Below are 15,454 nucleotides of genomic sequence, written 5' to 3' on the forward strand. Positions count from 1 at the left end.
AGGTTTGCTGTGGATGAGGGAACAGGACGAATAGGTCCAAGGAGTGGCTCTCACTATGGACAGGCTGCACAGAGTGCACACGAGTCCTCAGGGCAGTGCATGTATGCTTGTCTGTGTCCACTGAACATAAAAAGCATTTATTTCATGGTGTATATACAGCAGGCCAGAAATGGGCATGTCCAGCCTTGAAATATCTCTAGGGTGAAAAGTGCCATAGAAATACCATCCCATCATGCTCAGCCCAATAAAACTTGGAGCTGTGATTGGGAGGTATCGGGTACCGCTATAGAGAGTAGAGTAATAGCGGTGTCTGTAATTAATAGCATGTTCTTCTCCGTTGCTGTATGTCTTTCTGCCATCTGCTGGGCTTGGAGGCACAAGATAGGATGGCTCGCTGCGGCTGGCAGGCGCTGGCTTGGCTGGTCTCTGGGGGACAAAGCCCTGGGACCAGGGGTGGGGAACTGCCAGTGACTTCATTTCATGTGGCATGCAGCCACGTGGGTTGTGGGGTTTTTTTTCCATGCTCTTATCAGATGACATTTAGGTGTGTGTTGATGCATGACCTGCCAGAGATGTCTGAAAAATCTGCTGTGGCTTCAGCAAGGACATCTCCTTCCTTCCTGCCCACTCCTGTCCTAGGGAAGATTGTTTGCAGAAGGCAGCAGTGGAAGGTGAAGGGATGTCTGTGTGATATCATCTCCCTCCCTCTTCCTGTGGGGTCTGTTGTCACTCCAGAGAGCTACCCCATACTGAAATCTTTCCCAGAGTTTTTGACATCTTGCAAAACACTGTAACAACATGAAAGTGTCCAGCTTTATCTGGGGAGGACCCTGGATTAGCTCACCGGAAGGATGTCAACCTTCTTTGGCTGTTGCTGGCTGTCTTGCCATCCTTTTTGTGCATCCAGAGTGCCAATGTTTACTTCCAGAGGTGAACCATGAAGTACTAAGAGCTGCGGGCGTGCATGCATCCAGCAGCAGACGCAACAAGCCCCTTCCCAAGTGACACAAGCTAAACCGAGAGAGAAACTCTTCCACTCGACCGAGAGTGCCGGCCGGGAGCGTTTCGGTGCAAACCTCTCCCTGCAAATCCCTCTCCCAGTTTAGACTTGGAAAAGCTTTTCCTGCTGCAATAGCTGACGGGTGGTTTGTAGGGAAAAGCTCCCCTCTAGTGGTGATCCCAGCAGTGCCAGGCACCGAGCGCAGCCCGGGCCAGAGGAGGTACCCCACTCACCCAGGGCTGTAAAAAAGTAAAAGCAGAGGCATTTACGGCATATCTATACATAACCAGCACAAGGGGGTCCATAACTGATTATGTCGTCTGTAATGAGAACAACGATAATGATGTAATTGAGCCATCCAGTTCTTATGACTGTGTTTTCAGAGCATTTTTAATCTTCCCTTTATTTTCTGAACAATAAGTGGCTGTTTAATTCCCACAGCATCCTTAGGAGAGAATTTTGTATTGTTGTTATCTGCTTTTTACAGAGGGAGAAAATGCTGGAAAAATAGGGGAAGGACCTTGCCTGGTGAAGTCAGGCGAGGTCAGGATTTGAGCAATGCTGGAAGGAGCATCGCTTGAATCAGCTGTGCTGACCTGTCACACCACTCAGCTGTTCTTCACAGAAAGAACAAAGTTTTGTCATTTTGCAAGTGGCCCTTAACAGAGTTGTACGCTGAAAAATGTAAAGTGGCTGAATGTAAACTCTTTGCTCGTCAATAGCATCTTCATTGCGGGGCAGGGGGGAGGCACTCAGGAGTGTCCAAGTTTTAAGCAACAGCATGCCCTAACGCTGCAGGATACAAAACCAGTTTGAATATTGGGAAATGTGTGTGGGGGGTGTACCAGGACTGCCACTGAGCGACTGTGATTAAAACATTATTCCTCCTCTTCCCTGGGGACAGGGTTCTCTTCAGTTTGGGGACCAAGATTTGTGGAGTGCTTTGAGATCTGCTGGTTGTTACAAAAGCAGCTAAGCATCATTACTGTTATTGCAATTATCAGAGTTTCAGAAAGGAAAATACGTTTTTTCCAGGATCACACTGTGACAGAACCAAAAATATCACTGTGTTGGCGAGGGCCTGATCCTTGCTACTACACACTACTCAAGCCAGGGTGTCTTCTGCACCCGTGTGTCTGCACCTTTTCCCAGCTGCTGTGCAAGCATCTCTCCAGCAGCGCAAGGGGACAGGGAGTCTCGATTCTCAGCAACATTCTCAGCAATATTCTCATAACCACCTGCCAGTGCATGGGCACCCGAGGACTGGCAATGCAACTGCACTGTGTGCAGCTGCAGGGACCAGGCTGAGCCCACATGTGCCTTGGGCAATAGTTCCAGTGCTCTGCTTGTGTAAGGGCTGCTCTCATTTCTGTTTGTTCGGCATATTGAGTTATTCTTCCAGTGCTTCCAGAGCGAGGGCTTATGGGGAGAGGAGAGGAATGCAAAGGGCAGGTTTTGTTACGGAATAATTCACTGTCCTGTTGCTGAGGGGATGTGGCCTCATGTAATCTCTCTCTCTGATGTCTGTGCCTAGACCAGTGCTTAGCTCTGAGTTAAGGATGACATCCTCCTATATGCAGTAGTGAAGCCAAGGCTGACCCAGCCCCGACTGGACCTACCCCTGCAGAAATGATTAAGGGTGTGCGCATGGGGCTGGACTCCAAAACAGTGTCTTCCTCCTCACTTCTTGCTGGGAAAGCTGTGGGCTGCACCATGCAGCTGTGCCGGCCAGCCGACTCGTGGTGCAGATGCTGTGTCCCTAGAGCTGAGGTGTGAGAGTTTATGGGAGCTAAAGCTTTCTTTGCTGAAGGCTTTTGGTTACAGTCCAATAACACATGCTGAGGGTTAGCACTGCCTGACAGCTGCTTGGTGGTCTCAGCATGAAATGAGCTGGTGAACCTCAGCTTGGTTCCCAGCGTAGACAGATGTTCGTGTTTTAAAAAAATCATTACCACAGTCATTGCTAGCCAGACTGCTTCTTGGCAACAGGAGAAGATTCATAGCTTGAATAAGCATGGAAGAATAAAAAAGCCTTTCTTCAGGTCAGGATCGATGCATTTTGGCTCCAAATCTGCTGGGGAAATCTGTGCTCTTCATGATATTGCAACTGTGGAAAAAAGGTTATGAAAATTTAGCTTAACCAGGCCTTTGTCCAGAGCATGACACTGACACAGGAACAGTACAGTATTATGCGGGGGCTATTTTGAGCAATGTGATGCTAGATAGCCTTCTGCCTGCTCGAGACACTATCGAACTTTACAGGCCAGTTTTAAACACCAGCCATGCACCACCCCCCCACCCCCCCCGAAGCAGCATTATCCCTCCTTTATGGTGGGAAGCTGCATGGAGGGATTGAAGCAATTTGACAACAGCTTCCCAAAAAACAGACTACCTCTGTCAGAACATCATCTTCCAAACCTCAGCTGTGTGCCATGACCAGCAGACAAGGCAATGCCTCCTGAGAGCCCTGTCCCAGAGGGGCCAGGCAGCGATCAGTGGGAGCTAAATGGGAAGGAGCCACACGACCTCCCTGGATCCTCCTCTCAGGGTTTCTATCTGTCTCTGCCCCTTGGAGCAGAGGTGTCGGGCTCCCTTCAGCCTCCTCTGAGTGCCAGCAATGTCTGGCTGAGTGACACGGTGTGACCTGCCTGGGGTTCCTCCTCCTCCTGGGGACAGCCCGGCGGCTGCTCAAGCAGGGGTGAGAGGAGATTTAGATAAAAGGAGGCTGCTCTTATCGGTTGGGAAATTCTTGCCGGGACATCAGGGGCTGTGATCCTGGCCCAACTGCAGAAAACAAGATGGTTGAGGACTGCTGTGCACTGAGCGTGCCAGCCGTCTGGCTCCAGGGCCCCTTTCCCTGGCACTGGGGTGATTACCTGGCAGTAGGCAATTCTGCACATGCTGCCTCTGCAGTCAGGTTCCCATTGCACCTGCTCAGGTGGAAGCAACTTCCCTGTTATTAGAGGGCTGGGAAAGCTGCTCCATGTGCTACTCGCCCTCCTCAGGAATGAGAGTATGTCTGTTTTCTGGGAACAAACAGAGCAAGACGTCCCCTCCCTTTTGCTTTGAGAAAGTGTGAGAAATCAGTGCCCTTTTGTTGTTAACGGCTGGCGTTACTGGAGGCTGCAGCTCGCGTCCTGCTGCCAGTCCCGACTTGCTCAGGATCTACTGGAAATACTCAGCAGTTCTTCTGCATTATGCTGCTGTTATTATTGTTGTTACAAGGGTTATCATTAGAAACCCAAGCCACACTAATGACCCCAAACCTGGCGATGAGGTGACTATAAACTGCTGTGTGTGAGAATAGCACCATTGGCTCAGGAGGCCACTTTGAAGGTTGCTCGAGTACTAGAGACCTTGCCGTATTGCTCTCACCTAACGGAGAAGATAAAAAGTGCATTAGCAGCTAGATAAAGAGTATCCGCATGTCACAGTCACTCCCCTGCTCACACTTAAGCAAGACATCCCTTCCTCAGCCGGACTCTCAACGCATAACCATGGTGTCTGATAAGGGGCACTGGGATGGTGGGGAGGAGGGAAGGCAGCAGCGCTCCTGCAGAGGCATCACTGTTGCTTTTCTCCTGGACTTGGCCCATTCCCAGGCTCAAAACAGCAACACACTCATCTGCACATCATGTTCCCATTATTTTGTCTATGGTTTTCAGGGCAGGATGTGTCTTAATCTCCATCTGAGCAATTCAAAGCTGCTGGCACCCAGTAATGATGTTCTGGATGCAGCTGTGGAAGAGGAAATCGGCACTGGGCTAAATGGTGGCATCCCTACTGTCATTTTCCTTCATTCTCTCTGTTATTCCCAGGGGTGGCTGGGCTCCTGTGACAGTAGCAACACTCAGGGATCTCAAGCCTTCTGTTTTGCTCTTTTACTTCCTCCGAAGTCCACATCAGTCCTGTGCCAAATGTAACAGCGAATGAGATAATGGGGAACAGTGTCCCGGGGCAGCGGGACTTGTCTCTATTATAAATCTCCCAGCCTTGTGGTACAAGAGGACCACACGTTGTCTGATATGGGAAAGAAATCTTCATCCTGTTATGTGACAGTGGCCTTTTCCTGGTCTTGGCCCTTTCCTAGAAGCAGCCATGCCTCAGAGCACAGCTGTGCACTGGTGAAGGTTACTGCAAGTGGACCACTCGTAGGCACTAGTACAGTGGGGTTTTTTTTTCTAAGTCTTTTCAGAAAAGGAAGCAATTCTAGTATATTACTTTTATCAGCATCATGCAGGGACCGTGGAGAAGCCCTTCCTGTTGCCTCATGCCTGTAGTCTGTTAATTCAAAATGTCAAGGCATGTGAGACTGCCATTGGGCTGACGTGGGGGCAGACAACTAGTCTGTATAGATTGGTGCGAGTATAGGTATGAAAACAACTGCCTTTATAGGCCGCCGTGGGGGCATGGCCACAGACCTGGCTTTACCGACTGGCAGGCTTTACCGACTGGCCATGGCACCTGGGCTTTACCGACTGGCAGGAGTGCATGGGTGAAGTACCTCCCTTTACAGGCTGACATGGCTGCAGGCACCTCCTTCTGCGGGCTGACACGGGTGCAGGCACCTCCCTTTAGAGCTAACATGGGTGCTTGTGTGCAGGCACCTCCCTCTGCGGGCTGACACCGACGCAGACCGGACAGGGGCGCGAGGGGGTGCAGACACCGTCCCTCCTTCGGGAGAGGAGCCGGGGACCCCGCTGCCGAGCCGAGCCGAGCCGAGCCGAGCCGAGCCGAGCCGAGCCGAGCCGAGCCGAGCCGAGCCGCTCCGCCCGTGGGCCCCGCCCGCGGTCGGCGGTTGGCGGTGGCGGCGCTGGGCGGGGCGGGCGGCAGCTTCGAATCGGCGGCGCGGCAGGAGCGCGGTGCTGCCCGGCTGCCTCCCACCGCCCTGCTCCGCTCCGCTCCGCGTCCTGCTCCGCTCCGCTCCGCCCGGCCATGGGGAACGCCGAGTCCGTCCTGCGCGGCGCTGCCGGCACCGGTAAGTGCGGGGCGGCGCGTCCCTTCCCTTCCCCCCGCGCCCCTCCGGGCCGGGACAGACCGGGCCCGGACAGACCGGGCCCGGCCGCTCCCCCAGCGCTGGAGCAGCCGCAGCGGGGAGCGCATCGCTGTGCTGTGGGCTCGGCAGAAAAACCAAAGGGGCCGCCCTGCGGTGTCCTTCAGGGTGGGGAGGATGTGACAGTGGCATTGGTGACACGCGAAGTGGCGTGCACGGAGGTGACAGGTAAAATGCCAGTGCTCGGACCGGGTGAGCTACAGTCGTGCTGCAGAGGACAGGTACCCGGTGGTCTGAGGCCCTGCCTTCATCTGTGCTCCTTATCGAGCTCCAGAGATCGCAGTGTGGGGGTTTTCTTTTTCTCTCCCCCTCCCAGCAAGAACTGTGGCAATAAAGGCACTTTCATTCTTTGCAGTTACTGCCCGGGCGGCAGTCCTGCCAAATCCACCCGCTGTGATTCAAAGTCCTTCGCTCCAAAATTGCCTGCCAATCCCAGCTTGCAGGCTGGGAAAACAGACCTGGGAAAACAAATGGGTTCGCGCTGGCCATGCAGCCGGGTGTCAGGTTCTTGTTGCCTTTTATGTGTCTTGTGTGTGTCCAAAAAGTCCAACGGTCAGCAGCCTGGTTGGCTGGATTTGAAGGGAGCTGATAACGGAACTCAGCCAACTGGTATGAGTGCCAGCGCTCCAGAATATGAATAATCCTGGGTGGGAATAAGAAAAGGTTTGGGTAACATCTAAACTAACGTGAAGCATCATCATCATTACTAGTATTGCTGTATAGTAGTGAGTTTCAACAAGACTGAACTTGTTTCTTGTTAACCTCTCCTTGGCTTCAGGCCTTTGGGATCTGCATATTGTTTTCCATATGCATGTGACCTGCTACTGTTTCATTTTAAAATAAAACGTTGTCATTCTTCATACCTGATTTTTAATAGCAGTGTTAGAAATTTGATCAATTTTTCAGGCATTTATAGCTTGATCTGATTTTAATGACTTCTTTCAAAAAGCCTAGTTTCAAAATACTTATTTTTGTTTTGTCTTCCTATGGGGAAACCCAAAATATTTTGCTACTGGAAGTATGACAGTGTTGTCATTTACTTAATGTGTAAGTTCAGTAGTGCAACGTGCCACAGGGTAATCTGAAGCTGCCCTGCTAGATGCTCTTGCCTGAGCCTCTGTACAGGTGTGTGTGGTGTGGAGGGGAGGGAAAGGTCACTCTGGGGCTGTGCCAGGAACCTTTGGAGGATGAGGCTGTGTTGCCCTCCTCTCTCCTGAATGGCAAATGCATTTGCAGAGATCCAGTTGTCGCACGTCAAGCAGGTTCACTCTGATGCCGGGTGCCACGTACTGCAGAAGAAAAAGGGATATAGGGCAATGCAGAGTAGGACTTGGGTGTCTAAATCTGCAGTAAATACTTCTCACTTCAGGAAAAGGGTGATTGCAGGCAGAGGGCAGAACAAGAAACAAAAATTACTTTTGAGCCTTGTTTCCTGCTGGCTGTTGCTCTCAGGTGTGTGGGGCAAGATTGAGTTCAGGAGTGTATGTACATTATGGGAGGGCCTCTGCTATTCTGCGGGGTGTTAGCCCCAGTGGATTAAGGTCTGATTGTGTTCCTAATGAATGAATGCTTTGGGTGCAGGTAATGTTCTGCTGTAGCGAGTTCTCATGTTTCTTGTATTTCTTTCTCCTGGGAGCTGCTAATGCTGTGTTTGCTTTTGGGGTAGTCAATCACCATCAGATTTACATGTTTGCTATGTAATGGAAGATTATTTCTAACTGATGTGTAACTGTGCTCCTTACTGTTGGTTTTTGTTTTGAAATCCAAACATCAAGTCTTTGATTATAAAGCCAGTTCTGCAAAACAGTGCCTGAGATAACATTTTTGAAGCTAATGCAATATCAGACAGGTCAGACCTCAATAATACATTATGTCAACGGTTACTGCTGAATTCCATCTTAGTTCAGATCCTTGTATCCAATACTGGAAGTATGCCCAAATGCATTTACTTACCTTCTCTGTTGAACAAACAGGAGTGCCAAGATGGAATTAATTATTGAGGGCTGAGAAATAATATATATAAATCTGAGCCTGCTCTCAACATGAAGTAATTTCTCCGTTTGCACAGTATAGTCATCAGAAATTGGAGAAATCACTTTCCAAAGCCAGTAGCACTACCTGTGTCCCAATTCCAAAAACTCAAGCTGATTTCTATACATTTTCTATTGCTGAAGTTTCAGCTGTGCCCCCTTCCCATGCTCGAGCCACCCACCTTCTCTGATACAGCTTCCATGGGGCTGCGTGCTGCAGTCTCTGCAACCTGATCTCTGTTTGGGATAGGGAGATTTCAGGGATTACCCAATTACAAATCCAAGCTGCTGAGCACCTCTTCTGCTGGGATCCTGTGCTGCTGGCACCTCTCTCAATCTGTGTGGAAGAGTGCAAAGAGATGCTCTGGCCAACAGCTCGTGTATGCTCCAGCTGCAGTAGGACTTTGTTTGGTGCGTTGGTGGTAACACCTGATTTGCTGTGTTTCTGATGTAGAGTAATCCCCACTGGAAGGGCTAATCTCTCTGGGATGAGAAAGGGAATATATAATCTCTCTAATAGCAAGTGTGTTACTGCTGTGGCTAGGAACTTTGTTCATCTGTAGCCTTCACTGAAGTGACTTGAGTGAAGTGTTCTTACTCTGGGGCCAAAGCCCACATTGGTCCTAGGATATTTATAAAACCCAGAAAATGTTGGGGAAACATTTAACTACTTCCAGCCACTGCTGTGAATTTGTGGTTCTGGTGGAGCAGGGGACCAAGACCTTTTTTTCCTCTTAGCTATGTTTGAGATACCAGTGTTTGGGCAGAAAGCAGGAATGTGGGATTAAAAAAAATCAGTAAATCCTTAAAAGCTGAAGTATAAGGTATGTCACTGAGGTATGAGGAATCTCAATTATAGAAATATTGCTTTGTATGTCTTTTATACAGAGCAGTAGAGCTGGGGCTCAGGCTCTGTAGCAAGGTAAGCTGTGTGGGACGTGGCCGTCCCCAGGTGCCCTGGTCCTGGCCAGGAGAGCCCTGTAAGGCACCGGGGATGAGCATCTGTCACTAGAGGGCAGCCGGGATTAAAAGAAGTCAGGGCTGCTACTCCGTAACTGCACACAAAAAAAAAGGCAGCTAAATAAATGCCAGGAAAAGGACACTGCAAAGCGGGTTGCTTAAGAGATTGAGCCTGGCCAAAAGAAGAGCAAATAACCATGCAGCAGCTGGTCCCCAGGAGAGCAAATCTCTCCTGGTAGCTGAGGAGGACACAGCTGAGAGTGGGTTCTTACTCCTTGAATGTCCACATGTGCATGTGCCCCTGTGGAAGGGGGAAGGTGAGTTCCTCTCCCGTAGAGATCTGGTACAGGCTGATGGCTTGTGATGCTTCAGCTGTTAGCGAAATAGTGTGAGCACTTGTTATATCTGGGTGGATGATGTTCTGCTCGGAGTGCGGGTGCCTTCCTTGCCATCATGATGGGCTGACACTTGCCTGGGACAGTTTCAGGTGGACATGGCTGGGGGCTGATGCCTGAATGAGATGTTTCAGTTGAGAGTTTGCCTGAGATCTGTACAGGATGGCTGGAAATCCCAGGGTCTGTTTTAGCTTCTTTTGAAAAAGTTTGCAATGGACAGGCAAGTCTCCAAGGAGTAATTATCTTGTGTGTATCTTTTGATCCAAATAAGTGCTCCTTATGGTGAGAGTCCAAGGAGAGCTTCTGGCTCCATTCTGTCACCTTTTTTTTAATTCCTTTTTTTGCCTAAATATTCCTTCAGAACAACTGACCAAATGCAGTCCGCTCCAGGAGCAACGTGCATCCTTCTGAACAGCAGGAAGTATCTCAGTGTGGTAGGAGCTTTGAATTATTTGCATCTTGTGCAGCTCAACAAGGTCAAAAGTTGCTGAAAGTTTTATTTGCATAATACAAGTTTGCTTATGTCTGTATTGGACAATCATTCCCTGACTGAACTCTGTTAATGGTCTTTGAGTGTAAAACCAAATTGCAATGCTAGGGAGCATTACAGGTCAGCACAGAGTACATGGGCCTCTGCGCTGAGTTACTTTCTGGCTGTTGGTCTGAAAACTCCAGTTAGGCATCAGTCAGGCTGGAGTGCTGGATGTGTTGCTTGTATCCATGTATTTATGGGCAGATCACAAACGTGACTGCAAATGTTGGCAGGTGTGTACATCCCTCTTGTCATGCTTAGTCTTTCTGTACTTGGTCAGCAGCTCCTCCACAGCAGCAGTATCTGATGCATGCAGCTTCTGTCCTTCCTTCTGTCCTCAGCTAGGAGCCCCCTCTAACCCTGCATATCCCTGCTTCTGTTTCTCCAGCTTGCGAGCGTTGTCCTGCCTGCTATAGTGTTTGTTGTCAGTGCGCGTGGTCCGTCAGTGAGTGACTCCAAGAGTACCTCTCTGAACCTGACCTTGTGGCTCATCAGGTCTTTGAGACTTGCTTTTGAGCCCTATGACCATCTTGCAAGGGCTTTTTGGGGGCACCCCGAGTTGGTCTTCCTGCAACTTTGGGACAGTTGAACTTCCAATTTGTGAAAATCTTTCCTGGACCCAGTTTTCTACTGGATAGTGATGAGCAAATATTCAAGAATTCCCTGATACGTGGCAAGAGAGTTCTTGGGATCTGGGCAGTTAAAGGAAAAGCCCCTACAAGCTTTCTGAAGTCCTGCAGCTCTTTGGTGGGTCTGACCTTACTTCAGTGCTTGGGTTTCTCCAAAAGTGTCTTTCCTGGCTTTCTGTCTGCTCTTAGCTCCCAGATTTCTTCTTCTGTGGAAGGTTCTCCCAAAAGACCTGGTGCTGCAGAAGCAAGAGGATTTTTTGACCGAAAGGTTTTGTTTTCCCTCTGCTCGGAGGTGAAGCAGGAAGGATGCACAAGACCACTTATTTCTGGGACGAGGTGGCACCAGACCCCCGAGACAGCGCCGTCCGGGGCTTTGCGCTGCCCCGGGCTCCGGCTGCGGCGCGGAGCTGGCCCTCGGCGCTGGGCCTGCTGCTCCCCTCTCTCGGCCTGCGGAGCAGCAGGCCCGGGCGCAGCCCGCCCCTTACCTACGCGGCTTGTGCAGATGGGGAGCAGAGGCGAAGCTGGCTCTCTTGTGGATTTAAGTGTAACGTTTGGCTGGTATCTTGCGATTCACGCAGCTGGGAACTTAGGCACGCATGTTTTGTCCTTACCGCTGTGCTGCTTACTCCGAGTCACTGTACCCAGCTGCCAAAATATTCCGTACCACAGTAAATTCCTGCATGAACTGTGTTTGCTGGCATTGCCTGTCATGCATGGATTAACAGTAGGTACATTTCTGAGTTAACCTGCACACGTTAGGCTTTAGGCTGGCTCAGTTAGCTGCAGGGAAAATAGCACATTCTCTTCACGTTAAGCATGGCTTACTCAAAGACACTTTCATTTCGCACCGTAGAGTCTGTTTTCTCATTAACAAATCGCTTCTGCAGAGCTGCAGTTTAGCACTCTACAAAATGCTGTAGACTGTGCCAAGTTCAGCTCGCTTAGCGTCTTGAGACTGTACTGTACACGATAGCCTTAGGTGGATTTTTACTAGTAAATGAACAATGTTTATGTGGATTTATCACGAAGGTAATGATAGAGAGCATGTGTTTCCTCTTCAACGCATGGTGCTGCTTCAGATCAGCCCAGAAGTTTGGATGTGTGGGATTCCCTGCAGCCCCATCTCCTGCAGCTGCACTGAGCTGTGTGACTCCTGCCGTGTGAATTCAGGACAAGCCGATGCCGAGTAGTGCCGTCTTTTTGCAGATCTAGATTAATTCTCGTTCTGGTGTTTGCTGGCTCTGGGACAAACACAAAGTGCCCAGCGGGCTGGTTCACTCTAACAGACCTTCACTGGGCAGGGGACTGTCCTGAGGAGTGGGACACACAACACGGTGGCACCCTGCCATAGCTCACCTGTGGCTTAGCAGGTGAGTGAGAGGTTTTTCCCTTTAGAGTGGAAAAACTTGAGAGACTGATGCATTTGTTATTTCTGCATGGCTCTGCAGTGCAGGTTACGGGGGTTGTTCATAAGGCTTTCCCTTTTGCTTGCTTTTACTTTCCTTACACACTGTAATATGGCTCGGCCTCTGTAACAGCCTTACTCCTCCCAGCATTGCTCTGGCTGCAAACCCACCCCTGTAGGCTGTATCCTTGGGTTAAATGCCTGCACAGTTCTCCCCTCCACAAATTGCCCTGACTTCTCCTGCAGCTGCTTTTCGGGAAATTAGAAAATGAAAGGAACCTAAAATCTATTTGCTTGAGAAAACATGGACAAGTGTATTAGGGCCCAGATAAAGTGACAAATTACAGCCCCAAGAGGGGATGGGAATCCCCTTGTGGGTGTGTTCCCATTATGTCACCTTGTTACACCCCTATTTGGGACTCTTCACTGGGGGCAAACATCTTCTCTGCAGGCTGCTACGCATACCTAAAAAGGAGCATCCATATGCCCTGACTAGAAAGGACTCCAGTTTTCAAAGAGTTTGGCATTCAAATAGCACAGTTATAAATGCCTGCTCCTGCCTTGAACTGCAACATAAATGTTTATTACTTCTGTTACTCTCTTGACAGTTTTCCCATTATTTTAGTGTTGAGAAACCCTTCCATTTCTGATTTCATTTGGGTACCAGCCTGGAAGTCTGTTAAAGTTGCAGACTTTTTCCCTGTCAAGGACGGTAGCTTTGGTTTTACAATCCTGCCCTCAATTTGCAGAGGTGAAGTTTCTCACACGTGTACCACCTTCTCTGTGCACCTCTTCCCTTTCCAGGAGATCATACCTGTGGGTCTGAAAGCCTATCAGGGAGTGTGTGCTGGTGGTCCCTGGGATGCAGGTACAAATCCTGCAATGGAGGGCAAGATGGGGCAAGGGTAGAAAGGAATGAGAACCTTTAAGTTCTAAAATGATGCTAAAATTCACCCAGCCCTCTATTGTCTCTATTTCTGGGTCTCTGATAAAACTAAAACTCAATTCTAAATAATGTGCAATATTTCAGCAAGGAAAAGCAAGACAAAGAGGCTATTTAAAGCTACCGTCTTTCCAGGGCTTGGCTCACAGACTCAGCTTCTTTTGTGTCATTGTGTCTGTGGAAAACACATACAAGAGGCTAGCGAAATACAATGTGCACTTCTCAGTACAAATTTAGAATGAATGCAAAGGTCAGATGTGGCGCACGCTTGGGTTTGGGGAGATGAAGGCTTTGGGCTGATGCAAGTTAACTTGGATTTCTGTAATGCAAGGAGGAATAGTATAAATGGGCAATGGAAGAGTACTTAAATGCAGTTTACATAATACACTACAGGCTATACAATAGAGTAACCTGTACAGCCTGTTCCTGGGTGCTCGTTTTGGGTCTGAAGTTGAGGCATTATCTTCCACTCATGGCTCTGCTCAGTCTTGCTGTTTGAATATTGGATGAGTCTTTTACACTGGCAGTACCCTTCAGTGTCCTTGGGTGTATAATGAGGCTGGGAGTATATACATAAAACGTTTTGAGATCCATAAATATAAATGCAACATGTGCCTGTGTCACAACATGTGCCTGTCTTGAAAGCAGCTACAAAACTATCACAGAGGCTGCTAACCTGCAATGTCTTTGTTCTGGCAATAGGATGAATACAATAGAAGGACTTCCTAAAGGCCGTGCTGAAGGGAACTGGTTGTTGTAGGTTGTTTGAGAGGACAGGGTATGGGAGGGAGGCTGGAAATTCCCCCGGAAGAAAGGAGAGCACAGAGGGATGTGTTGGAGATCACAGCTAGCAGGGTTGTGCTGCACTGGTGGGAGGGGGGAGAACCTGTCTGAATACTGGAGCTGCACAAGCTGGAGAGAGCCTGTTGCAAAGTGGAGGGACAGCCTGAAAATTGAGCAGGATTTTGGGATCCTGAAGGAGTCCATAAAAAAAAAAATCTAAAGAACTTTGAGGAGATGGGGCAGCATATTTTTTTGTGTTTTTTTTGGGGGGGTACAGGTATATGTGCCCCTGTGCTTTTCTAAGAGTAAAGTGTGTGTATGTATTTAAGAAATTAAAAGAGAACCTCAATGCTATGAAAAATAGCTCTTATGTGTCCCTCAAGGATGAAGCCCTAGACCAGCAAAGCCATGAAGGCAGAGCATGACAAAGGAGGGTTGCTTGGTTATTGGGGAGAGATCCATGGTGTTTGGCTGTGTTCCCAGCAAGAAGGGATGCCAGAGAGGATCTAAAACCCAACACTGAGCTCGGGAAAGCTAGAGACAGGAATGATGTATGCTACACCCCAGATCACCATGGCTGCTTCAAACATTACGTTTTCAGGGCACAACACTCATCCCAAACACTCATCCAAACATTAGTGTGGCATTACATGACAAGATCTTAAGAAAATCCACAATGGTGCGGTTGTCCTACTGTCTTGATTATCTGAAAGGGAAATTAAGGCATGAGATGATACAACTTATCTGTAGCAGTTTATAATACCTGTTGTGGATAGAGGGCTTCTATTCTCCTGGTTGCAGCAATCTCCCAAAGCTTGGGAGACTTCAGGAGTCCTGGCTAGGATCCCTGCTGTCATCTCTGAACAGTGCTGCCTTCCCAATGCCTAGGGCTATAAAAACATCACATACATTTTAAAGCCTTATCTGTGCCTCCTTTCTTCAGCATTGTGATGGATTTTTGGCCTTGTTAAAGTAATCTTCTGCAAGGATTTATCTATTTTTCGTGTGTCAAAGATAATTTTTGTTTTTAGAAATTCTTCATGCTGAATTAATTTGTTCTGTCAGACCTGTTTTGTTTTTTGCTTGAGCCTTATGAGTGGGAGAATCCAACTCCCAGAAATGTTTGTGCGTCTTTCCTCCTGCATGTGGCACTCCCGTGCCAATAAACTCAAACCTTCAGTCTGCAAAACCCTCTGAAGAAATGCAGCCCTCCGTCTCTCAGATGCACCCAGATGGCTCTGGGCCCCAGCGCAGAGACTCCCCTGTGTGACGGGGTTCAAACCAGCACAGTTCCCCATTCGAGCCATACGTGATCTTGACAATGAGAGTGAGGAAAGGCATGGCCTCAACACCTTCCATCTGGGCAGGAAAAAACGGTTTTCTTGTGGGAGATATGGAGTCCTCCCTTCTCTCTGCTTGTGCCTTGCAGAGGGAAGCTGAAGCAGTGGGATGCTGCAGGGACAGGAGCATGTCTTACCTTACCCAGACCGGGATAATGTGGTTTGTCTCTGGGAAACGAAAGTCTGTATTGCAAGCTGGTAAAGCAGGTTGGTCGGAGCCTGTGAGCTGCTACTCTTTTTCTTTATAATTTTTTGTTCTTTATTTGTAATTTGTTGAATGCTAATGGCACCTCTTAAAGGCAACACGGTAACAATAACCTGAGTGTTTCCTGCCATGGGCCATGACCAGGGGTGCCGCCTTGTCCCTGTCACTTGGGAAAGGCT

At 49.0% G+C, this 15,454-nt stretch overlaps 1 protein-coding gene across 1 annotated transcript in view; it reads left to right on the forward strand.

The window, feature by feature from the left end:
• The first annotated feature begins 5,683 nt into the window (after positions 1-5,683).
• The window catches only part of NEURL1B (neuralized E3 ubiquitin protein ligase 1B), a 145,200-nt gene continuing 135,429 nt past the window's right edge, over positions 5,684-15,454 (forward strand). The window contains exon 1 of the mRNA XM_072872311.1: positions 5,684-5,978. Coding sequence (XP_072728412.1) covers positions 5,936-5,978 — 43 coding nt within the window. The 5' untranslated portion in view covers positions 5,684-5,935. The remainder of the gene's footprint in view (positions 5,979-15,454) is intronic.

This window comes from Ciconia boyciana, chromosome 9, assembly GCF_034638445.1.
Source record: "Ciconia boyciana chromosome 9, ASM3463844v1, whole genome shotgun sequence".
In the NCBI taxonomy this organism is placed as follows: Eukaryota; Metazoa; Chordata; class Aves; order Ciconiiformes; family Ciconiidae; genus Ciconia; species Ciconia boyciana.